The following is a 21,338-nucleotide window of genomic DNA, read 5'->3' on the forward strand; positions in this document are numbered from 1 at the left end:
GCATTCATGAGCTCAGGTGAGTTTTACCTGTTGAGTCAGGTGGCGTATGGGACTGAGACTCAGGCTGATGCTGAGGAACTGTGGGATATACCACAGTCCACCTTCATCCACCGCAGAAGGTTGCTCTGGCTTCTCCAATGAATTTGGGAAAATTAGGGCTGGCATTGAACTCATCCAGTGTCACTCTAGAACCCAGTCGCAATCCATGCTAGCTGTCTGTTCAGGACCCCAGGAGGGTTCCAATGCTTCCCTTTGGTGTCCCAGGTTCTCGGTGCTCGCCATCTCCCCAAACTTGGACGAAGTATTGCCTGTCCCTTTGTAGAGGTGGAGATCTGTGGAGCCGACTATGACAACAACAAGTTCAAGACGACGGTTGTGAGTAAGTCGCCTTGGCCCCTCTGCTTTGAAACGTCCGGCCAGTGACTCCTTTGTGGGAGTGCTCTTCCTGGGGTATTTTGCAATGCACTTCAGTTGTCCAAGGTTTTCTTTCCTCCCTCTTGCCCACGTGGCTCAGCTTGAGGAGGGGATACAAAGGGCCACTTTATTAAATCCTTAGACCTTCCCCAGTGCTGTTTGCCTGCCTGTAACTCAAGTCTGGAATCCTAGGTGAGGCCCTGACACTCGGTTGGTCCTCTTTGTGCAACAGCCCAATCGGATTGATCTACTGAGTCAAAGGCCAAGAGGCAGAGACATGGAGAGAGGGGGTGAACCTACATGGCTGACCTGACCCAGAGGATCAGCCTAACCTGGGGGAGCTTAGCCCCTAGAGGGCAGGAGGAATGCTTGCTCTTCCAGGAAAACCAGGAGGGAACCGTGAATGGTGGGCCTTCTAAGGCACAGGATCCTTGCTCCTCGTAAAAAGTAGCCCAATGAACAACTCAGATGCTGACTGAGTAAACTGACATTTATGGAGAGTTGCAGGATTGCTCCTTGCTTGCTCTGTGAGGCTGGGCTCTCACCTGCCAGCTGTAGAATCCCCTGCTGGTGGATGTGGCTCACAGGCTCTCTTCTCCTCTTTCATCTTTTCCAAATTCCACCTTCCTGCTCTGCAAACACCTCCCCTCTTCCCTTCTCCCCCATCCTGGGGAGGGGAGATGGGAGGTGGTCTCCTGCTTTGCTCACCAAGGGACCAGCCTGCAACAGCAGCTTCCAGGATTGCTCAAGGTGGGGTGAGGGAGTGAAGAAAATTACTCAGATTTTCTTAGATCTTGGCATAGATGCATATTTATTTACATGGTTGCTAAGGGGATTCATAGCTGAAGGATGCAGAGATTGTCTTACCAGAAGGGGGCAGCTCCAATGCGGCCTCTAATGAGCTTTGATCTCCTTCCAGATGATAATGGCCTCAGCCCTATCTGGGCTCCAACACAGGAGAAGGTGACATTTGAAATTTATGACCCAAACCTGGCATTTCTGCGCTTTGTGGTTTACGAAGAAGATATGTTCAGTGATCCCAACTTTCTTGCTCATGCCACTTACCCCATTAAAGCAATCAAATCAGGTAAGAGGCATTTTAATTAAGATGTTCAGTTTGGGCTGGCATTGTACTTTGGTTTGGCTGCTGGCTTCAGAAAGAATGAAAAATCATTTTTCCTGGTTTGGATGGAATCACTGTAAAACCGATTGGGTGGCTTGGAGAGCTGGTGCACGTACAGCCTGTCGTGTAGCACACAGGTGGGGGGAAGCGGGTGACAGGGGAGGCTATGCCCCTCGAAGTGGGATGTCTACATGCAAAATTGGATTGTTAGTGGATCGTCGACCTGGCACTGCAGTTTGATTTCATTTTGAAATATTATACACGGTTTGCTTCTCCCTAGCCAGGGCTAAGTCTGGGTTGATCTCCCTCCTGCTCTCTGGCTGGCAGTGTGAGAGGGTGGCAAGGGAGAGACCTTTGGCATCTTGGCGGGGAGTTACAATCCCAAGAGTCCAACTCCCCCAGATCCTTCAGAATTCACCTTCCCTTGGTATAAAATTGGGCGGGTTAATTTACTTCTTTGAATTGTTGGTTTTCTTCCCTGCTGAAGAAAACAGAAAACCCGTTCATGGTATGAGGAGGGTCATTTCGTATTTTTCTGCAACCAAGCCAAGCTGGGTCATAGGACCAGCGCTTAAGAACACTGTTGAATCCCAGATGCCTGAGCCCCTCCTGCACAGCTGAGACGGACACCTGCAGGTGAGGGGATTTGGGACTCTGCTGCTTCCAGAGCCAGTCGTTTACAAAAACAAAAAAACCGGCTCTCCTTAGCTTCTATGTATTTCCTTTCCCACTGGATTTTAGGTATAATGTTTGTCAAACAGGCCCTTGCTGGCTGTTGAATTTCCTTCTTCCTCTTCCTTTAGTATTTCTGATGCATGGTGCATGAGATCATAGATCCTTCCGGATTCCTCAAGAGGTCACTGTTCCCTTGTTTTCTGAGGATCATTTTTCAAGAGAAAGATGACTGTCATTTTTAGTTACTTATATAAAAATATAGTCTTTTGATGTTGTTTGGAAACCTAGGGCTCAACGAAGAGCTGAATTGGATCCTTTTTGTTTTCAGACATTCCCTCAACCTCCACCTTTCTTAGTATAATATCATAAACCTGACCATTTCTGCTACTGGGCAGGAGCCCACTTTCTGAGCAGCAGGCATGCTAGAAAATCCAGGTGCTGGCCGGGCACGGTGGCTCACACGTGTAATCCCAGCTACTTGGGAGGCTGAGGTTGCACCACTGCACTCCAGCCTAGGTGACAGAGCAAGACTCAAAAGAAAATGCAGGTTCCTGGACCCACCACAGGGTGCTGAGTCTGCCCAGGATGGGGCCAAGGAGCGTGCATCTTTAGGCAGCTCCCCAGATGGTCCTTGGATGGCACTTTGAGAAAACCAAATTATGTCAAGGCTGCCTATCTTACCATTGAGGAAATGAATTCCTTAGCAAGTTAAGACTTTGGGAAAATGTTTAAACTTTGATTTTTTTTTTTTTTTTTAGCACTCTAGAAATGTTCATTTTCATGAACATTGCTACTCTAGCAATAATAATGAATATTCATCTGTAAGAGGCCTGATATTTGGCAACCCTTCTGGGTTAACTCACCCACACTGTAAACTATCTTTTTTTTTTTTTTTTTTTTTTTTTAAGATAGAGTCTTGCTCTGTCGCTCAGGCTGGAGTGCAGTGCAGTGCGTGATCTCGGCTCACTGTAACCTCTGCCTCAGCCTCCTGAGTAGCTGGGACTCCAGGTGCACACTACCACATCTGGCTAATTTTTGTAGTTTTAGTAGAGGTGGAGTTTTGCCATGTTGGTCAGAAAAAAAGTGATGAGATTACGGCGTGAGCCACTGTGCGTGGCCTATGAACTACTTTAAACCCAGCACACTGAGACTGTGATTCCTTAATTTGCTTCTTTTAGATTAGTCTAATAAGGCTTAGGAATGAAACCAATTCTTCTGGTGCAGGAAGTGTAGCTTTTGGTACATCTTTACCTTCCTAGCCTTGATGCTGTAACAGACTTCTTTTTACGGTAACTGCCTGCCAGTTCCTCTACTGGACTCATCCAGCAGAGAGGGGCAGCTGTGCTGAAACCCCCTGGTTACCCTGACATCCTGTTGAAGGATGAAGGCCATGAGCTTCATAACCCCTCCCAGTGCCTTGCAGAGATGTCAGAGTTGATGATAAAACCTCCTTACCTTACTGGGCATCAAAGTGTGTCAATTCATCTGCAGAATACAATGACTTAGCTTGGAGATTTAGAAAAAACAAAGGTCAAAACCTCAAGGGAGATTAAAAATGTGACCTCGTCCTCCCCCGACTGTGAGATACTCTCAGCAGGGACCTTTCCTCGCTCCTTTCTAGCTCCTAGCAGTGCCTGGCACATCCATATTCATGGGAGGAATGAAATAGAGTGAACAGAAGGCATTGAGGGGCTTCCAAACTCAAAAAATAAACTTCGCCCATTGTCATTAGAGATGCACTTAAGCTTTTAAACCAGCTGGAGCGCAGGAAGGAAAGAAGCAGCCTTTATTGTGTTCGGTACCTTAAACTCTTTCTCTCTTAATCCTCACAGTAATCCTGTGAAAGGGGTTTTATCTTTGGTTTTAAAATTCTGAGCACTTCGAGGCCTAGAAACTATGACTTAACTTGCTCAAGGTCACACACCTGTAGGACCAGAGCTGAGATTCAAACCCAGGAATGTCTAATTTCAAACCCCGTGTTCTCTGTTCCCCGTGTTCTCTGTTCCCCGTGCTCCTCTGCAGGCTGCCCTCTCACTGGGCCCTCAAAGCCCGAAGCATTGATCTTACTTTAAAAGGTGTCTATATTTCCCTTTCCCCTGTGAAATGACTAGAAACAAGAAGAAAAATAATTCTGTTTTGGGTGAGATTGGGAAACACCTTTGAGCAGACTCTAGTATACAAGGAGGGCTGCCCAGTGCATAAAAATGGGACTTGGGCAGTGAGAGAAGGTACGCAGAGCTGGAGATAGCTGGTCATGGGGGCAGAGCTCATGTCTCCGATTTAAGAGGCACACGCCTAGTGTCAGATAGTACTGTCTGGCCTGGAACCATGCTACTGGAGTGCACAGGCTACCTGATAGCCTCCCGGAACACCATAGAGCAGTCATTCCAGTTCATTCTAACAGTCAATCAGCAGCTAGACTGTATTAGTCCGTTCTCACACGGCTATAAAGACATACTTGAGACTGGGTAATTTATGAAGAAAAGAGGTTTGATTGACTCACAGTTCTGCAGGCTGTACAGGCTTTTGTTTCTGGGGAGGCCTCAGGAAATTTGCAATCCTGCTACGAGAAGAAACCAGCACATATTTACATCGTCAGCAGGAGGAAAAGAGAGCGAGTGAAGGGGGAGGTACTACACACTTTTAAACAACCCCATCTCGTGAGAACTCACTATCATGAGATCAGCAAGTGGGAAGTCCACCCCCATGATCCAGTCACCTCCCACCAGGCCCCAGCTCCAACACTGGGGATCACAATTCAACATGAGATTTGGGTGGGGACACAGAGCCAAACCGTAACATAGACTTAATTCTTCCCCACTGTCCACAGATAAGCTCATTAGAGGTGCAGAATCTCAGGCTTCACCCCAGACTTCCCAAGTCAGAGTCTGCAGTTTAACAAGATTCACAGGTGATTCATATTTGCATTAATGTTGGCCTATCACTGGGCTAGACTGCAAGAATTCTGTGAGGCTTTATCAAGGCAAAAAACGAACTAGCAACAAAGATCACATTGTAGCCGTAGGGCAAAAATAGGTCAGAAGACTTCACAGCAGTATATTCAATGAGAGCAGTGTCCCCAAAACCCTACCAGGAAAAGAGTGGGTATAAAACCTGAATGTTTTATACCCACTCAAACTGGCATTCAACTATAAAATCAAAGGATGGATGCTCTCAAACATGCACAGCTCAGGAATTCTGTGTCCCGTGGGCTCATTTTGAAGAGAACAAAAGAGGACACATTTAGCCAACGAAGGCATCCACAGAGTTCAGTAAGATGATGAGCATCGAGCCATTAAAAATAAATTTGTACATTTCCTTATGTATAAAAAGACGAACACTGTAAACCAATACTGAGCCCTGGGTGGTGAGATGCATGCTGGGGAAAGTATAGTGATGTCTTTGTCATACTTTGAATTGTATACATAAATTAGATGGATTGATGGGCGGATAAATCCATGACAAAACAAGCACAGTCAGCCCTCTGGATCTGTGGACTCAACCAACCAAGCTTGGATTGAAAATATTTTTGAAAACGTTATGTATTGAACATATACAGACTTTTTTCTTATTCCTTAATACAGTATAACAATTACACAGTATTTGTATTGTCTTGGGTATTCAAGTAATCTAGAGATAATTTAAAGTATATGGGAGGATGTGCATAGGTTATATGCAAATAATACATCATTTAATTATTTAGAGATAGGGTCTTCCTCTGTCACTGAGGCTGAAATTCAGTGGTGTGATCATAGCTCATGGCAGCTTCAGACTCCTGGGTTCAAGCAATCCTCCTGCCTTAGTCTCCCTAGTAGCTGGGACTACAGGTGTGCATCACTGTGCCCAGCTAAATTTTTTATTTTATTTTTTGTAGAGATGGGGTCTTGCTATGTTGCCTAGGCTAGTCTTGAACTCCTGGTTTCAAGTGATCCTCCTGCCTTGCCCTCCCCAGTCGCCAGGATTATAGGCATGAGCCACCATACTTGGCCAACTCTGTCATTTCATATCAGGGACTTGAGCATCCAAGGATTTTGGTATCTGGGGAAGTCCTGAATGAGTCCCCCATAGATATCAAGGGACAACCGTACAGTGAAAGTTTCATACAATCTAGGTGGTGGGTATACAAGTGTTCTTTGTAATATTTTCTTAGTGTTGCTGTATGTTTAAGAATTTTATATTAAAATGCCAGAAAAACATAAGCCTCCCTTTGTGGGAGAATTATGGTTACAAAATGGAATGCAAATATTATACACCATGTCCATATAGAAATCATACATCTTAGGGGTGTAAAAGGAGAAGCTGGGGAAAGAAAAGGAGAAAAGGTACAGGTTTGTGTAAGTATGCGACTTTCCTCTTCATAAGCAGTGGAAAGTGAGATTCAATGGATATTGTTTGAAGGTGATAAATCAACTGAGGGTATAAAATGTTCCGAGAGAAATAAGCCCAAAATCTGAATGGTGGAAGGCACAGAGGAAACAGTGGGAGGGTCCTATTTTGGGCATTGCTTGTCTTGGAGAATCAGTAGATATGATATAAATGCTTTCAAGACAAACTAGGACCACAGAAACGATCTCTAAGATACAATGCTAACTGGTAAGGCACTATCATTTGTGATTTAAAAGCAACTCAAACATATGCATAGGCAGTCTTGGGAAAGATACTGTTAACAATGGTTGCTTTTAGGACAGAGAGGAGGATTGGGTGGGAGTGACAGTTCTGTTTTAGCCCTGTGTTCATTTATAGTAAATTAAAAGAAGCCAGCAACCAACCTTTGAGATGTGTTGCCTTAAACATTACTGAATGGGGGTGGGGAAGATTCAGCTCCAACTCGCCCCCACCCTTCAGCCCTAAATAAAAAGAAACATTTAAATGACTGTCAAACACAGGTCCTACTTGTAAACAGGGAATGGCTTTTGGAGGAGGAAGATCAATACTGCTATGAACTACTAAGGGACAGAAAGATTTCCTCCCATTGGAAATCTTTAAAGATAAAACACACTCCCTGGTCCTGTGCTTTGTAAGGCTCTAAGTGGAGGAAATGGATGAGGATTCACTACTCTTTTAGTCTCAGGAGTATTTAAGGAATTGAACCACAGCTGCAATCACTACACTCAATGTGGAATGTTCTGTGGGTTTTAATTTCTTCTGAGTGAATCATTTTTATTTCTAGATGGTAGATATTTTTAACCTTGCTTCCCTGTATGGACCAGTCAGTCATGGCTGTTGGCCTGTGTCCCTAACCATCAGGATAGGACCTCCGGCTTCCACAAAGTCAGCCCCCAGCAGGGGGCACTGACTTCTCTTCTCTTTGAACTAGGCCTGTGATCCCTGGGTATCCTCCAAAAAAATCTAAGGTCTGACATTAATTACCTGCCTTTGCATCTTCCTCCTTGTTCTGCTTCAGGATTCAGGTCTGTTCCTCTGAAGAACGGGTACAGCGAGGACATAGAGCTGGCTTCCCTCCTGGTTTTCTGTGAGATGCGGCCAGTCCTGGTGAGTGGAGATACGCCAGTGAGGGTTCCCTGAGCCATGCCTGCTGGTGGGGATAAAATGGCCTATGAATACCATTGGCTGATGGACTTAAGCCCATTGAGAATTATCTAGCCCAAGCATGAGACATCATACAAGAATTCCTTTTTGCTAATTCCCCAGAGTTTCCTGGGTTTTCCCTCCCAGCATCCTCCTTTCTTGGAGAATGCTGTGTGATTCTGCGTAGGCAGTGAAGGAAAGGGTGCCGGTACTTGTAAGTTCCTCATAGTTTCATTTCAGCAAGAGCTGGGCCAGATGATGCCTTCCTAGATAGACTCATCCTTTCTGGATGCTTTTTTGGTGCCAGTGGGTCTTTAGGAATCCTGTCAAAAAGTCTGATAGCCTCCAGTGAGGGCCTGTCTTGGCCTGTCCTGGGGACAAAAATGCATGAACCCCAACTTCTCTCTAGAGAAGACTGAAGGAGACTTCCTTCCTGGTTCTTTTGATTTTCCCAGGCCTTGAAGATACTGAGTCTCTCCTTTGATTAATCAGTTTGGATAGGCTTGGTCTTTAGCTGTATTTAAAAATGTGGCAAGTTTGCTCAGGATGAAGGGTTAAGAGTGGAGCTCCCTGCTGTGTGGAGTCAGGGCTTGGGTTTGGGTAGATGACTGGGTATTTACTTACTGTGATTCTGGGGCTCCAGAGACTCGATGATGGCCTCTCTCATAGGCTCAGACCCACCTATCAGGCCTATGTTTTTGCAGTGCCTGACCCGTAGGCAGTACCATCTCCCAGGATCTTTTCATTCCCCCTACTGCAGAACCGCAAAGCTCGACATGGGCTAAAGCTTGACATGGGCTGAGTGAGTTCTGTGGTCAGATTCTCTTTGGCTGACCTAAAAAACTGTAGTTCTAAATCCCAGTGGGTTGATGTGGGCTTGGTTAGTGCCCCCCAATACCCATCTTGTTTTCTCATTTTGGTTGTTTTCCAGATAGAGAAATCAGGGTCTGTAATTTGGCTGTAAAAACTAAACAGGGATATTCAGACCTTTGAACAGCCATAACAGTCCATGCAATAAAAATTCATGAACTTGACTCAGAGGAGGGAATATTAGGCTTTTCTGCATAGCCATTTCCCTATGTGCAGCTTTTGCAACTTTGGTAGTTTTCCACTCCCAGGGCATTTTTAGGAGCACTGAGATGAAAGAAGATGCAGTAAGGGAAGACCCAGGCACAGTGGCTCACGTCTGTAATCCCAGCACTTTGGGAGGCTGAGACGGGAGGATAGCTCAAGCCTGGGTGGCGGAGGTTGCACTGAGCTGAGACTGTGCCACTGCACTCCAGCCCGGGTGACAGAGTGAGACCCTGTCTCTAAGGAAAAAAAAAATAAGGGAAGAAAGAGCAGGAAAAACTGCTGAGAGGGACTTAAAAAGCACAGCTGTTAGGGACCAAAGAGCCTGAGACAGTCTCACTTTTCAATGGCCTAAAATAAACTTCACCAGCATTTAAATGACTGTGTGAGTCTTCCATCAAGTAGAATGACCATAAATTAATCACACCCCAAGCCGAGCATTTAGATGGAATCCATTTACAAACAAGGCGATCATGCACAGCTTTAGGTGAGTACCCTTTTCCTCCTTTATGCCAGAATTCTTTCCTGAGGATCAGTACTCAGATATAGAATTAGTGGGATCAATTAATTTAGCTGAATGGTAAAACTGTAAAACCTGGGCTTTAGCAGAAGCCTTAAACTAGTGAGCACGAAGACCCTTTGCTTAGTTAAGCTTATCCCTTCCCAGCTCACCAAAGGATCTGGGATTTGCGCATCTGTTGCCCGGGGAAAGCGAACCGGTGCTGCTCTCTCTATACATAAAACCCCTCTGCAGACACTTCACAGAAAAGTCAAGTGATAGAAATGGTTTTAGATGATGGTAGGGCAGCATTTGCCTAGGCCTGCTGCTCTGCAAGGCTGCTGTAAACAACCGGAAGCATCATAAATAATTTAAGTGATTAGGTATCACCAGCAGCAGAGAAAATTAGTATATTTAAAAGAAAATTGTGTTGATGCAGATTTGACTTCCTTGATGAGGGAAGCTTAATGCTGGGGCTGCCACTGTAGGGAGTAGGGGGCGTTGTATGGGGTTCTAAATGGAAAGTCAATGCTCGCAAATCTTCTTTCTGAAAGTTTTCTTTAGTTCAGCTGCTAGCTCTTGAGATTTCATTTAATTCCACATCTGTCACCTGGTTTTGTGCCACTCACAGGTGCAGCTTGGCATTTCTGTCCACACTGGGATGAGAAGTCGCTCTTGGAAGCCGAGCTGAATTGCATTCGGTAGACCTGGGCTTTCTCCTTAATGCCCACGGTCATACCTATTATTTATTACCATATCCTCTGGAAGCCAGGGAAAAACTCTGGTAAACAGCCTCAAGACAGCGTTTTCTGAGCAAATGATTGATCCAGTAAGGGCTAAAATGGAGTTTGCTCATAAAACATTTGCTGAGATAGATTTTACAGCCCCAGAAAACTGTCAATAAGCACTTTAAACACCTTCTGAAGAAGCCATTTACATGTCACAATTACTTTATCAAGTCGCAGGCCTTTACTTTGTTAGCAGTATGTTTAGTTTATAAAGAGTATTTTCAGCACCATTTTATTACCTACTGTATTTGAAGATGTAAGGAAAGAAAGGTGGGGGAGTTGAAAAGAGTCCTCACAAACAGCCTGTATCTAACCACCGTTACCATCTTGGTAGATTTCCATTGCCTGATGATTTTTTGTATATGATATTTCCATAGTCGGATTCATACAGGTGCCCTTTCCTACTTCGCCAACGACTTTAAATGATTTTCAAAGCCATTGATGCCTGTTTCATTACGTGTGGGTCCCTAATTCACTTATTCTCCTACTAATGGAGAGTTAAGTCATTGGCAGTTTTTTACTTTATAAATAATATAGGTCTTCATGTAACATTTTCTGATTAAAAATTATTTCCCAAGGCTAGATATTTAGCAATGGAATAATAAATCAAAGAAAAAAGGACCATGTATTTTTACCTGCATGTCAAATTGTTCTCTGAAAGTAAATAGTTTCTCTTAAGTTGATGTATTACATCCAATCTTGCCATTAACTGGAATAGGCCTTCACTGGAATGATTTAACATGGTGAGATCCCGAAGAATGGGACTGGGGAAAATAGGAAAGCTTAAATATCCATTATCTTCCCTGGGCAAACTGGCCATTTCTGGAGGGCACATTTGAGAAAACTGGCTGCCCCAGGACCTGTTTAGTACTAATCCTGGGTGAACTGGGTTCTGTTTTGTGCTGGGTAGCAGCTAAAGTGCAAGGGGTACAGAGGCCCTTCCTTAGAGTGAAAGAAAACCCAGGATGCTGTCAACTAGATTAAGGCTTATCCTAGATCAGATGCGTGAATCCCTTTGTAGAAGAGTGCACACTTTAGAATCCTGGAGGTACAGGACTGGGAGCTGCACTCTAGCACTGAGCTGGTCCTGGTTTTTGAGGTTGGGAAAGATTTCCTCACACTTGGGGAGAACTTGGGGGACACAAAGGCCTTCCTTATGCCTCATCAGCTAAAGCTGGTCAGTTTGCCCAGTGCTGGCTCCAAAGAGCAAAAACTGCTGTGTTTACCCTCTATGACCCAACAGTTTGACATGACTACTGAACAGACAAAACCATGAGCATGCAGTGGAAAAAGAGGAAGACAAAGGTACACACCTGGAACAGGTGGCTGGCAGTTGAAACTGAGCCAATGGAAGCCTCAGATGATGAGAATTGTAACACATAACTCATAGGATCTTTCAAAGACATCCAAGTAGAGCACTGGAAAAAGCTTTCTGGAATTCAAAGACAAGACCTGATTTGTTGAATTAAAACATTCGGTATGTAAAGCGATCTGCATTAGTGACCCCAAAGATAATGTGAAGGAAATGTCTCACAATCTAGGGCAACCCCACCATGAGATGGAAAGAAAGGAAAAGGTGGGCTGGGAGGACAGATGCCAAGGACCTAATATGAAAGCATGTCCCAAAGGACAAAGTGAAACAGATGGTGCAAAGCTATTAATGAAACAGCGAATAGAGGAAGTGTTTCTCTGATCTGCTGTTTGTGAGGGCCCACTTGGTTGCAGGTGGGATGAATAGAAAACACATCCATACCCTTAGTAATATTTTAGTAAAAATGTTAAATTCCAAGGATAAATTAAAAAACCTGGACTTGCAACACACTAGTTGTGTATAAAGGAACTGAATAAGTCTAATATCTGACTTGTCCTCTTTAGCGCTGAAAACTAAAAGACTCCCCAAATGGGTAGAATGTGGACTAGGAAGACAGAATAATTCAGTGTCCAGTCCCCCACATGTCAAGGAATTTCAAAATATGCAATATTTTAGATATATCAGGTATCCTACTCAAGGGAAATCTTGAGGCAGCCCTGAATCAATGATATTTTAGTCAGAAGAGAAACTTTTAGGTGGGGAGGTGAAGAGAGGTGAAGAGTGGATAATTAATTTTGCAGTACAATTACATCTTACAGGAGGATGACAGCGTGATTAAAATTTTGTCATGGTAAATATTAAACAAGAATTTTTGAATTGGAAGAAATATACCATAATAAAAAATGCTAATCAAAAGCTGAAAAATAATCAAGTATCAACAAAACACAGGCATGGACAGGTTAAATTAAAGGTATCCTAAAGGGTATTTCAACTTTGATGACTGGGGAATCAGACAGTAAATAAACTATACTGCAGAGGGAGAGTTAATGCTACATTTGATGTTAAAGGAAACTGTGATTTTAGTTAGCATTGTTAAACTGAGGGTAACCGCTGGCAGAATTGAAAAGCAGAGGAGGAAAAAAGGAGATCAACATAAACTTGACAGAGTAAAAATAAGGTAAAGAATCAGAAGAAATTAAAGCAAAGTAAAATGTATAGTAATTGAAGTGAAATGGATAAGAACTTAATTTAATTTGGTGAATAGGCTGAATCCTCCTATTAGAAAATAAATCTAACTGCAATGTTTATAAGAACAGGCCTAAAGGCAAGGTAAATAAAACAAATAGGAATGGATGGAAGAGTTACTGGGAAAATTGGGAAGGAAAAGTTAACATCAAACTAGAATTTAGGATCAGAAGTACTACAGTGTATTAAGATGAACAGTATGTAATGATAAAATGCTTGTTTTCTAAAGGGATATAAAAGTCATTAGCAAACAGCATAGTACCTAAGTATATAAAACAAAAGTTCCTACAAATACAAAGACAACTGTATAAAGAAAAAATCTTTCAGAATTTGGAGAGTCTAGTATATAGGAGATCAGCGAAGATATAATATCAAAATAATTTGCCTTAAGAAATATACAACTTTGTGTCCTACAAATGGCTAATATACACTATTTTCTTCTATTTCTCAAACTTTATAAATTTGATTGCATCCTTTCTTAGAAAACCTTAACACATTTTTTAAAAATCATAATTTCATAGGTCATTGGCTATAACTTGACAAGATTCGAAAGATATAAAAAGATGGTAAAATTATTCATGATTTGAATATAATAATTTTCTAAATATATTAAAACAAGTAAATTACCTAAAAGTAAAACATTTATGCCATAGTTACATTTAGAAGAGGAAAGTGCTCGCCTTAAAACTTCACAAAGACTGAAGACTACTAAGTATTCATCTTAAGAACTTTTAAAACACCAATAAAATAGAACAAAGGAATAAAATAGAGATAGAAGCCAACTGAATAAAACACAAATCAAAAAAAGATAAAGAATAAAACACTCTTGTTTATCAAAAAGGCCAAATTTTGTTTTGAGACAGTGTTTTTTTCTTGTCACCCAGGCTGGAGTACAGTGGTGTGATCATGGCTCACTACAGCCTTGGCCTCCTGGGCTCAAGTGATCTTCCTGAGTAGCTGGGACTACAGGCATATGCCACCATGCCTGGCTAATTAAAAATTTTTTGTGTGTATATGGAGACACGGCCCTGCTTTGCTGCCTAGGCTGCTCTCAGATCCTCCTGCCTTAGCCTCCCCAAATGCTGGAATTACACGTGTCAGCCACTGTGTCTAGCCCCCAAAAGACCAGTTAAACTCTTTGCCTACTTAATAAAAGAACAAAAAGGAAAAACATGTAATAGTAAACACTGGAAAGGAGACTGAACCCCAAATAATAAAGTAGAGCAAATGGATGATTGCCTTAAATTATTCTGAAAAGCAGTAGAAAAGTTAAAATACCTATTAGATAAAACAGGTTTAGGATCTAGATGGTTTTATAGCTTAGTTTTATCTTCATTTAAATAATGTAATTCCAATTTTACTCCACCGAAGTAAAAACAATGGAAATCCTTCCTCTGTCTTGAAGCTATATAATGTTCATATCAAAACTGGAGAGATAGTACTCCTAGCTTTCCTCTAACCTCATTCAGCCATAGATCAATGTCATGTGTGAATATAGATGTTAAACTTAAAAAAAAATAGCAAATGTCCAGCTGTTTACTAGAAGAGCAATATATTACAACTAAGCATTTATTCCGGGAATGCAAGGATGGTTTAACAGTGGCACAGTTAGCAACAAATTAAATATGAAAAAAGCATAAACTAGTAGATCCATAAATGTAATCAGCCAAATGAAATAATCAGTATAATTGTAGAAAAAAGGTCAGGTGATCTCTATTCTATACAAATTTAAACTATACAAATTCTGATTGTATAGTTTACAAAACAGGAAGACTTCAATTTTAAAGAGAGACTTTGTCTTGTATTTATTGAATGTAACCACTTCTCTCTGTTCTGAAAGTAACAAACAAATGTGGTGTAGGAGGAAGGGACAAATGGGAAATCCCATTTGTGTTACTGACAAAAACCATTAACACATTTAGGAGTAATTTAAATAAAGGTATACAACTTATATAAGGAAAAACATAAAATCTTATTAAAAAACACCATGTGAACAAGTAGAAATTTATACCAACTCTTCCAAAATTAATGTTTGATTGGAATTGGAGATATCAGTATAAACTCACTTAAGTTACATATATACTTATATATAGATTCACACATAGGTAGATGAATAAATGTGTATGTTTACATGTTACTACAAATACATACATATCCTAGCTCACTCTGATGAGTGCCTAGAATTAATGACACCCCAGTCATTGGTTTCTGAATTCCAGATATTGCCAAATATCATATTCCAATAAAAAGAAATCAGGGCTCCTTAGACAAGTGGTTGATTTCCAGACTTGAGATAAATAAAATATAAAAAGAACCTGGAGCATCTTAACATTTCAGTAAATAAAGAAGTGCTGAAAAAATGGTGGCATCAAAGGGGCCTAAGAACCAACCAGGGAGAGCTCCCAATGGCCACAGCTGGAACAATTTGCATAGCAAAATAATATTGGATTCTAGCACACGGAATGAAATAGCTACGTGTCTGTGAATGAATGAATACATGAGAGAGAAGAGTCAGTCCTCCCCACAAACGAATTCTGATTAATAAATGTAGAAGGAATGAAGAAACTAGAAAATCACTATCGAAACAGCATAGCACTAACTGCTGCAGTAAGACCTACTGATGAATGCTAAATGAAAGTTGGAAGAGAAATGTATTTCCATTGTCCCAAAAGTGTCTTCCTCCAAGAAATGTATCAATTAGAAGAAAATAGCAGCTTTACAGCGGATAGACCCTGCAGGCACCATTTTAATCAGATGATCAGTGTTACCAACCACCTGGAATAAGGCATGTTGAAATCACGTCCTTCCTGATGTGAGACGCTGAGAAGGGTACATTGCTTCTGTGACCTTCTTGCCAAAACTGCGTCACCTCAAACAAAATAGAAGAAGACACCAGACAAATGAAAGTTGCTAGACATTCATGCAAAATAACTGACTAGTACTCTTCCAAAGTGTCCTGAAGGAGGAATGAGGAAACCATACCGATTGTAGGAGACTAAGGTAGCACAATGACTAAAGGTTGTGTGGGATCCCAGATTTGATGTGGGAACAGGAAAAGGACATTGGTAGAAAACCCAATGAAATATGAATAAGATCTGTAGTTTTAGTATTGCACCGATATTAATTTCTTAGTTTTGATACTTGTACTGTGGTTGTGCGAGATGTTAACACTGTGGAGTCTAGGTGGTTGGGGTATGTAGAACATTGTACTATTACTGTACTTTTTTGTAAGCTTAAACTTCCAACATAAAACAATTTAAAAAGTATTGGTGGGGGAAAAACTTTACTTTTGTGTATTTTCCCCCCACCCAACAAACAGGAAAAAAAAATAAATAAAGGCAGAGAATGCCATAAAGATTTTGTCTCAGGCCAGGTAAAACTTACTACCAAAGGCTTCCTTTATTTTCTAATAAAATAAACTAAATTTTTAAGTGAAAACTCAGACTCAAAAGAAATCCAGGAAATAAGTATTACAAAATGCTTTCTCTTGACTAGAATGGTGGTTCCTCAAGTCAAGAAGACTGGTTCACTTGCTGTAGAGTTATTCAGTAAATGGTTTCTATCTTTTATGTTCTTTTCTGAATGTGCATTCTATCTCATATATATATAGTGTACCCAGGACTACAGTATGTAATATAGCTGTAAATATTTTGGGACTCAGAAAAGGTGATAAAGGGCTGCAGTTACAGAAGCATTCATAGAAAAAGTGAATTTTGAACTTGCACCTGAATAACAAATACTCATTATGTAGAATAAAACAATAGAAGCCATTTTCTTCTAGGTGCAGACAAGAGGAAAGAGAGACCTTTCATGGTATATAATTAAGACTTAAATGGGGTTTTCGTTTTGCTTTATTTTTTGAGACAGGGTCTCATTGTCTTACCCAGGCTGGAGTACAGTGGCATGATCGTGGCTTACTGCAGACTTAACCTCCTGGGCTCATGTGATCTTACCCCCTCAGCCTCCTGAATAGCTGGGAGTACAGGGTATGCCACCATGCCCGGCTAATTTTCACATTTTTTATAGAAACAGGGTCCCACTATGTTGCCCAGGCTGGTCTTGAACTCCTGGTCAAGCATTCCCCCCACCTCAGCCTCCCAAAGTGCTGGGATTACAGACCTGAGGCACTGCGCCCGGCGACTTTATTCTTTTTTTTTTTTTTTTTAACTTTTCCTTGAACTTTATTCTTTAAATTTTTACTTTAAGTTCCAGGATACAAGTGCAGAACGTGTAGGTTTGTTACATGTGCCATGGTGGTTTGCTGCACTCATCAACCTGTCATCTAGGTTTTAAGTCTCACATGCATTAGCTGTTTGTCCTAATGCTCTCCCTCCCCCCATCCCCCGACTAACCCTGGTGTGTGTTATTCCCCTCCCTGTGTCCTCATTGTTCAACTCCCACTTATGAGTGAGAACATGTGGTATTTTGTTTTCTGTTCCTGTGTTAGTTTGCTGAGGATGATGGCTTCCAGCGTCATCCATGTCCCTGCAAAGGACATTATCTCATTCCTTTTTATGGCTGCATAGTGTTCCATGCTGTATATGTACCACATTTTCTTTATCTAGTCTGTCATTGATGGGCATTTGGGTTGGTTCCATGTCTTTGCTGTTGTACACAGTGCTGCAGTAAACGTACATGTGCATGGGTCTTTATAGTAGAATGATTTATATTCCTTTGGGTACATACCCAGTAATGGGATTGCTGGGTCAAATGGTATTTCTTGTTCTAGATCCTTGAGGAACCACCATACTGTCTTCCACAATGGTGGAACTAATTTTCATTCCCACCAACAGTGTAAGTTTCCTATTTTTCCACAGCCTCACCAGCATCTATTGTTTGACTTTTTAATATGCTTTATTCTTCATAGGGAGGAAAGCTATGTATTCCCTTTAGGAAGGGAATACATTTAAGTGAAGTCATTACTGACTCTTCCCAGTGCCTCACTTGACATTCACTTAATCACCAAGGACAGCCCATTTTACCTTTGCTTACTCTTCAACCTTTGCAAACAGCTGGAATAACCATTTTGTCTCCCCCTTCTCCAAAGTCACAGTTCCAGCTGTTACCCTGGGGACTGTTAGGTCATTAAAGTAAGAATAAAACCTTGCAGAGTATGGTTCGAGTCCATGTTTTTCTAAAAGTAAATGACAAAGGATCTTGTTTGTGCACCTTGACACATGTTTTTGTAGCACAGGAGTCTTTCACTTGAACTCCATCAGGAAAGGCCAATTGACTTGACCTCTGGCAAAGCCAAGCTTCACACAGTAGTCAGTGACCCTCTGAAACAGATGAGGTACAACATCCTCATCCTCCCTCTGCACTGAAACCCAAACTCCCTACCCTGAGTGGGTTTTATCTTTTTGTCTCCCCTAGTATAATGTACTATTTTGGCTCTTGCAACTGAAAAGTTTAGGAGTAGGTCTTGTTTCAGTCATGGCTGAATCTCTGTGCTCACGCAGTGGCTGTTTTCCTCTTTTTTTGGCACATTCCCAACTTCTTGACACAATAGCAGTGTGGCCATGACAGGACCACACTCACTCTTTCACCTGATCCAAGAAAAGACACTCTACCCAGAACACCAATGAAACTCCCACAGATGCGTCTAGTTGGCCTTGATTGGGTCATGTGCCTGGAGGTGGTACTGGTGGGGGAAGTAGAAATCATTACTGGCTACAGGTGAGGCACATGCCCATCTCTGCAAGGTGTAATTTACAATACCTTGGCTTTTTTGGGTAACAGCTTTGAGAGATAATTCATATAACCACATATCATATCATCACTCATTTAAAGTGTACAATTCAATGGTTTATAGCCTATTACGTGTTGTACAGTCATGGCCACAATCAATTTTAGAACATTTCCAGCACCCAAAAAGGAAATCTCATGTTCATTAGCTGCTGCCACTCACTCCATCCCTCAGACCCTGGTAACCTTTAATCTACTTTGTCTCTAAGATTTTGCTAGTTCTGGACACTTCATATAAATGGCATCGCGCAATATGTGATCTTTTAGAGTTGGGCTCTTTCACTTAGAATAATGTTTTCAAGGTTGATCCATGTTGCAGCTTGTTACCTTGCCTTTTAAGACCCTTAAAAGATTTTAAATTATCTGCCTCTTGCCTGCCTTGTTGCTCTCATGTCATGCTGTTTTTTCTCCTCTGCTGGGTTCCACTTTAAGCATGCAGCTGCTTAGATGCTTTTGCAGTTAAAGACCAGAAGGTGACATGTAGACCAAGGGAAAACTGGAATAGATTAGGAAATAGGATCTACGGGCAGTGTAGTAATTATTTCAATGTTTTGCAATAAAGCGACAGTGTAAAGACCAAGCACTTTTTAGACGGCTTGCTTCCCACACAATAAATAATTGTGTTTTATGTTTGGTAAAAATAGGCCCTGTCTCTTCTGGGCTAATCCAAGTTGCAAAACTTCTGCCCCATGTTCCCTTCAGGTGTGCTTGTGAGATGCCGCGTTCACATTTTGGTTTGGAAGGTATAGTCACCACATGGTTGTTCTCTCCCCCGCATCCTGCAGGAGAGCGAAGAGGAACTTTACTCCTCCTGTCGCCAGCTAAGGAGGCGGCAAGAAGAACTGAACAACCAACTCTTTCTGTATGACACACACCAGAACTTGCGCAATGCCAACCGGGATGCCCTGGTTAAAGAGTTCAATGTTAATGAGAACCAGCTCCAGCTGTACCAGGAGAAATGCAACAAGAGGTAGGTCAGCCCCTCCACCTGCAAACTTTTGGGAGGTCTCTAGGCACAGTGATATTGGGCACCAGGGGCCAGGCTTCTGGAAAGCCCTCTGAGTTGCTTTCTTCAGAAATCCTTGGCCGGGCATGGTGGCTTATGGGCCAGGCATGGTGGCTCATGCCTGTAATCCCAGCACTTTGGGAGGCTGAGGTGGTCGGATCACCTGAGGTCAGGAGTTCAAGACCAGCATGCTCAACATGGAGAAACGCAGTCTCCACTGAAAATACAAAAATTAGCCAGGCGTGGTGGCAGGTGCCTGTAATCCCGGCTACTCTGGAGGCTGAGGCAGGAGACTCGGAACTTGGGAGGCAGAGGCTGCAGTGAGCCAAGATCGCGCCATTGCACTCTAGCCTGGGCAACAGAGGGAGACTCCATCTCAAAAAAAAAAAAAAAAAGCTTTGGCACCCTTGACTCTAGTGCTCTTTGTTCTAGAAATTAACTTAAAGTAATACCTTAGGCGCTTGCCACTTCCCCTAAGTAGAACTATTTCCTCTAGAAGGACATTTCAATTTAATAGTGAAAATAAATGGTGACCACCGACTTTTAAGGAGTCCTTATTGTGTTCTCAAGAACGGGCTAGTCCAGTGGCTCTAGATTGCGTCAAGATCCCCCAACAGGGATGCTTCTGGTTGTGCTACAGGCATGTAATGGGATACGCGGCGGCCAGGGTTGCCAAGTATTTCATAATGTGTCTAAAAGTACTAAGAATCATCCAGACAAAAGTCCTAATGTCAGCCTGCAGAGTAGCTCTTACTCTATTTTACCATTGAGGAGATTTAACCTTTCTGAGTCTCAGTGTCTTACCAGGAACTTGGAGCTTGCCTCTCTGACACTCAGCCCTACACCATCCAGCTATGAATGACTGGCAAATGTATGGACAGAGAAATGTTACAGAGTTCAGCACACAGCCCATTTCTCATGCCCCAGTGCTGACGGTGAAATCTGTTTTATTTCAGGTTAAGAGAGAAGAGAGTCAGCAACAGCAAGTTTTACTCATAGAAGCTGGATTATGTGTGTAAGGGTACTGTGTGTGTGCACATGTGTGTTTGCATGTAAGAGAATGTGCCCTCTTCACACTCCAGGAAGACGCTAATCTGTGACATCTTTTCTTCAAGCCTGCCATCAAGGTGACATTTCTGAAGACCCAACTGGCATGAGCTGGGGTAACTTCCTGCCACTATTTTCATCTTGGACAACTTCCTTAACTTATATTCTTTATAGAGGATTCCCCAAAATGTGCTCCTCATTTTTGGCCTCTCATGTTCCAAACCTCATTGAATAAAAGCAATGAAAACCTTGATCACTTAAGCCTTCTGTTGCACAACCTGTACACAGTGAACAGGATTTCTTTTCTGGCCAAGAAGATTCTACCTCTAATGATCCAGGTAATTGACGTCCATAGAAGATGAGCTGGAAATGTAAGAAACTATTCATTAGATTCTGAAAAGGATTTTAACTAAAAGGCAAATGATTCCATAAGGGCCCAAAGAGAAGCCCTACCCAAAGGCAGCCTGCTCAGTTCAATGTACTTTACTACCACTGGCTGCCTGCTGCAGTCCACAAGAAAATGGCTGAGTGATGGGATCTCTTCATCAAGACAATTTCTAATGAATGGTGAGGGCTTGTTTTGTGACCAGAGTTACTGGGATGGAGGTGGGAATCCTGGGGCCTCTTTGTTTTAAAAAGCCCACCAGAGAGACCAGAGCTCTGCTGCAGGGGCAGGTTCTCACTTGCCCCTGGCTCTGCCAGCTGCTGGTAGGCTCTGGCCCCACTAATCCCCCATGGCCCTACTGAACTGGCTGGGAGGCTGCTGGAAAGGCCCTCGGTCCACAGCTCTCCACAGGCAAGAGGTCAATTGCTGCTTGAAAGAGGCAGAGACAAAAGTTAGGTTAATGGCGAAATGTCTCTGGGTTACCCAGTTTTCTGGAGCA

General features: G+C 42.3%; 1 protein-coding gene across 1 annotated transcript in view; it reads left to right on the forward strand.

Moving 5' to 3' along the window:
• The window catches only part of PLCG2 (phospholipase C gamma 2), a 190,312-nt gene extending 169,605 nt beyond the window's left edge, over positions 1–20,707 (forward strand). Inside the window, exons 29-33 of the mRNA XM_050773193.1 lie at positions 265–379; positions 1,334–1,501; positions 7,617–7,705; positions 19,187–19,371; positions 20,364–20,707. Of these exons, the coding sequence (XP_050629150.1) occupies positions 265–379; positions 1,334–1,501; positions 7,617–7,705; positions 19,187–19,371; positions 20,364–20,406 (600 nt within the window). The 3' untranslated portion in view covers positions 20,407–20,707. The remainder of the gene's footprint in view (positions 1–264; positions 380–1,333; positions 1,502–7,616; positions 7,706–19,186; positions 19,372–20,363) is intronic.
• Positions 20,708–21,338: the final 631 nt, after the last annotated feature.

Source organism: Macaca thibetana, chromosome 20 (genome assembly GCF_024542745.1).
Source record: "Macaca thibetana thibetana isolate TM-01 chromosome 20, ASM2454274v1, whole genome shotgun sequence".
Taxonomy (NCBI): Eukaryota; Metazoa; Chordata; class Mammalia; order Primates; family Cercopithecidae; genus Macaca; species Macaca thibetana.